This window comes from Hipposideros armiger, unplaced genomic scaffold, assembly GCF_001890085.2.
Source record: "Hipposideros armiger isolate ML-2016 unplaced genomic scaffold, ASM189008v1 scaffold_235, whole genome shotgun sequence".
Classification (NCBI taxonomy): domain Eukaryota; kingdom Metazoa; phylum Chordata; class Mammalia; order Chiroptera; family Hipposideridae; genus Hipposideros; species Hipposideros armiger.
In genome coordinates this window covers 174,184-178,794 of record NW_017731585.1, presented here as the reverse complement: position 1 = coordinate 178,794, position 4,611 = coordinate 174,184, and the positions used below count along the sequence as shown (strand labels likewise).

The window sequence follows — 4,611 nt, the reverse complement described above, 5'->3', positions numbered from 1 at the left end:
AAAAAAGCCCTTGAGTGCTGGCAGCAAGTAGCCTCCAGCCTGAGCCTTTTGCTCTGAGGAAAGTTAGAAGGCCTCACCAAAGGGTCCAGAGACATTTTCTTGGCATCTCCTCTTTTGGGGAGTCCCAGGCCCATGGGCAGGGACACAGCTGTGAGGAGAGGCCTTTCCTTCCAGTGGCTAGGGTCTCGGGAGAGGAGTTTCCCCTCTTTCTTCCATACACACCCAAGCTGGGAGCCCTCAAGGTACATCACCTGCCCTGACACAGGGACCTCTTCCCATTTTTTTCCTTGCAGCCTTGGGCAGGGATGAGGAGTGTGAGGAAGTTCATGGAGACTCAGCCTTGGGGGTAGGGAGGACTGCAGAAAGTCAAAAGGAAGCTAGTCCTGCCTTCCCAGAACAGGGGTGGTGATCAATCCCCATGCACAGGTCTTTTCCTCTTGTAGGGGAGGACCACCCTGGCTGCTCTGCTCCCATCTCAGTTACAGCCCATTTTCCCAGCTCTCCTCTCCTGATGATTAGTCTGCAATAAGGACAACCCTCAGGGTTGAGGCTGACCTGGAGCTTGAGTCTCTAACTTAGGATGCCATAGCCTTGCCTTCAGGTAGACCCACTGAGGACTTGCCCTGAGGAATGGACAGGTAGGTGCCTGTCATCTGAACAGGAGTGCGAAGCACTTACCATCTGTGTGTCATTCCCCAGTGTGTCTGCTGAGACCACATCTCAGTGACAGGCTGAGAGGTCACACATGCGGGGACACACACACACACACACTGCCTTCCTGGACAGGGAGGTCATGCAAATGAGTGAAGCCAGCTAAGTGCAAGACTAATGGGGAGGAATGGGTTTGTGATGACCTGAAAACCGTATGACTGATTCAAAGGGAGAGAATTTTCTAATTTTAGAAATGCTTCTGGCTGGGTGCAGTCTGTCCTGGATCTGTTTACTCCTATTTGACAGTAGTGATGCTCTGTCTTGTCCACTCTGTCTGTGGTTTGGGGCTAGACATGGGAGTGGGGCAGCATGGCAGTGAGACTGACCACTGTGGGTCCCAATGAAGCTTCATCCACAGGGCCCGGTGGAGAGGGAGAGACACGCTCAAGCAGCACCAGTGCAGGCAACGCTGTGGCCAAGCCACTGGGCCTTGCCATCCTGGTGGAGTTTCCTGGGGCCTTGCACCTTTGGAGCCTCTGACAGCCCCAGATCCTGTCTGCAGATGGGAGGAGGGTTCAGGAAGGAGGCCAGAGGATGGGAGCTGCCTGGCTCCCGCAGATGACTTTCTGGGCGACCTGGGTTACATGTTTTCTGAGCTTCTGGAGAACCACACTCCTGTCCACAGTGGGACCATGGGCTCCTGTAGGTCTTCCGGAGCTCCTACAAATTGACAGTCTCTGTCTCAAGTCTTATTTTCTCTCCAGCAGCAATGCCCCTATAAATGAGGTCTGGACTTCTCAACAGAGAGTTCAACGAAAAAGAGGCTTAAGTGAATAAGGAATTTGCAAATCGATCACACTGGAAACAGGCCAGGAGTTCAGAGATGTTGGAAGAAACTCGAGATATGCCCAGGAGCACCAAAGCGTCTCTCTAGCTTCCCACCTGCTCCCAGAATGCTAAAAGCCCCGACAAGATTACGGGAAAGCCTGGCCATTAGGAGGTAGCTTGTGGCCTATTTTGAGCCTGGATCCTATACCAAAGCCAAGCAGGTGGCCCACCCTCAGCATCAACAGCTACCCTCTGTGCAGAGAGAAGGGCTGTGGTCAAGGGGAGCAGCTCCGTTTGTGTGTGCAAGTGTGTGTGTGTGTGTGTGTGAATGTGCGTATGGTTGAGATAAGTCAGACTTTTAAACTGTCTTTAGCTAATCCATTAGAAGGATAGATACATCTTAAAACAATATCTAGACAGGAGGTCGACCTTGGCTCTGGGCAGAGTATGTAAGGGGGACTGTCCCCATGACATCTGAGAGCTGAAAGGGGTGTGCTTCCACATGTGGAAACCAAGGCTTAGAGAAGGCCAGGGTGGAGGTAAGATCAACAGCTATAGACCAAGACTGGAACCCAGACATGGAAACCCCACTTAGTTTCCCCAGGATGGGCAGCTGGGGGCCTTGGTGATCACTCCCATACATGTAGGGGACAGAGGCTGGAGCTGTCTCTCCCACCAGCTAATTTACTCAGGGCTCTCAGCAGAACAACCCCAGACCCTTCCTGGTACCTGCTGGGTGGGGCTCCCTGCTCTGCGAAGCAAGGAGCTCTTTGACCAGAGTCCTTGCCTTTTCAAAAGTCAAGGGACCAGGGCTCCAGGCTGACTGTCCCTCTGTCCTGCAGCGTGACACTGGGCAAGGTCACTGTCTTTATTTGAACTCTGATGCTCCATGTTGTGGTGGGAGGCGTGGGATCAGACCGTCTTGAATGACCCTTTCTGTGCTAACTCAGGGCCTGTGTGCTGCAGAGCCCACTAGCTAGCCTACAGTGAGCCTATCCTGATGCCTGGAAGGACATGGGTCCCCCTGAGCTCTGAAGTATGCCATGGGGCTTTTCCCGAGAGGTTTCCATCCCCAGTTCCACCTAGCTGTGATCAGTGTGTGCATTCTTCACCCTCCAGAACACCAGGTCCAGTTATCTGCATTGTACAGGCCAGAAGACTCAATCCCAGAGGGCCCAGGTGGCTCTCCTGAGGCTACACATTGGCAAGTGACAAGGCTGGGACTGGAAGCAGCACTGTTTGAGTCTCAGCTGGAGGACAATGCCTGTTCACCAAGACCCATGGGTATGATTTAGTCTAGTGGTGGGAAGGACTTGATAAGCAGTGGGTGTCTCCTCCTTGTCCCCAAGGGACAGTGGGGCCCAGAGCTCAGGGCTCAGAATGCTGCCTGCTCACTTGCCTCACACAGACCCTGGCCATGTCGAGGGCATGGAGCTAAGGTGGGGTTTGCATTGGGGAAGTGAGCAGGCGGCACTCAGGATCACAGCTCTGCTCGTTCTGCTCTGTCTGCCTGTCCTGCCGGCAGGCTGGGCAGCCCCATGATCAGGTAGGCGAGGGAGGGGAGCTCAGCACAGGGAACCATTTCCTTCCAACCTCACAGTGCATTAAGGTTAAGCCTGAGATTTTTATGACCAGCCCCTAGTTAGCCCAGCCAGCCCGAGTGCTGGGAATTCTCTCACCATGAAATGAGGCTGTGGTTTGAGTAAAGGAAAATGCACTCCATTCACCATTTTCATAACACTTCAGTGAGGCATCTGGCCCTTTACACCTTTACCTTCAGTCTCCACCCCCACCTCACAATAGCCCTCCAGGAGGTGGGGCAGATCCCCTACTGATTTCAGGGATGAAGATGCTGAGGGCGCCCAAGGTCACACAGATGGTAGGCCACCAAACAGATTCAGCACCAGGCCTCCTGGCTCCCAGTCCCAGGCTCACCCCACTGTACCTGCTACTGCCCTGCAGAGCAGTGTTTCTGGGGTCTTGGGAAGGAAGGTGAAGGGCAATGTGGTCAGATGTGTCTAGTGGCAGCTTCTTCTACCCCTCGGGCAGCCCTGTCTGCTCTGCCCAGTGTGCAGGGGACTGCAGTAGAGAGGCGGGGGTCTTACCTGCAGCTGTGGTGATGCCCAGGAGCCGGCAGGTGTATTCCAGCCCAGTCCAGAACACCTCCAGCTTCATGGTGCCAGGAGCAAGTGCAGGGCCCCAGCAGGGCAGGCAGCAGAGGCTCTAGCCTGAGATGCTCTTGGACGTCCTTCTGACGTCCGTGTGCAGTGGGAGGCTGTTGTTGCCGGCTTGGGGCCCCAGTGCCCCAGGGCTTTGCCTTCCCAAACCAGTCCCGGCCACCACAGCCTGGTCGAGGTGTGAATAGGGCTCACCTTCCTGATTTGGCTGTCATGCCCTTGCCAGGCACTCGGCTTAATCATTACCTTGTAAGAATGTCCCCACCACTCTGCACAGCCAGGGCCTGGCCTGCAGCCACCACGGCCCCCGCGGTCCCTGCGATCAGGCCGATTAGGGCTGGGCTGGAGGCAGGCAGCCCGAAGCCGGCAATTAACAGTTTCTGGCTGGGAGGAGGAAGACTGCAGAGGAGCCAGCCCAGACCCTTCCTTACTGGGCAGCTAGCTCCAGGACAGTCACACCTGGACCTCAGGTTGGTGAGGTCTAGAGAGGCAGTGTCTGCAAGCGACAGTGTGTGCAGGCAGGTCTATTTGTGCGCATGTGGGAGAGAGGGATGTGTCTTTAAATTACCAGCAGAAACAACTTTTGAAATGAGTCCCAGGCTTCCATTCTTCTGAGTATAGGTGGATTAGAAAGCTTTTGAGTCTGTGGCGGGTTTGGGCTCTGATCAGACATACTTAGCTCAGGCCCACTCCACACGGGGACCTTTCTTTATTCGCGACATGTATCCTGACATGTGACGTGGGAAATCACTACGATTCTTTGGGAGGGGAGTTGCTATGTCAATAATTAACTGGTGACCTTGGGGAAACAAAAAGATATTTGTGAGCCTTAGTAACTTTTGCAGAAAATGAGAGGGTTTGGCTGCATTGGTGCTTCTCAAAGTATGCTCTGAGAGCTGCGCCAAGAAGCCCAGCCTCTAAAATTTGGCAATTGTGGGCTTTTACTAATTCTTAA

General features: G+C 54.2%; 1 protein-coding gene across 2 annotated transcripts in view; it reads right to left on the bottom strand.

Moving 5' to 3' along the window:
• TMEM72 (transmembrane protein 72) overlaps positions 1–3,833 on the bottom strand; it is a 39,290-nt gene extending 35,457 nt beyond the window's left edge. Inside the window, exon 1 of one of the 2 annotated variants that reach the window (XM_019655046.1) lies at positions 3,585–3,833. In XM_019655046.1, the coding sequence (XP_019510591.1) occupies positions 3,585–3,654 (70 nt within the window). In that variant the 5' untranslated portion in view covers positions 3,655–3,833. The remainder of the gene's footprint in view (positions 1–3,584) is intronic. The other variant, XM_019655047.1, reaches the window with a different exon arrangement.
• Positions 3,834–4,611: the final 778 nt, after the last annotated feature.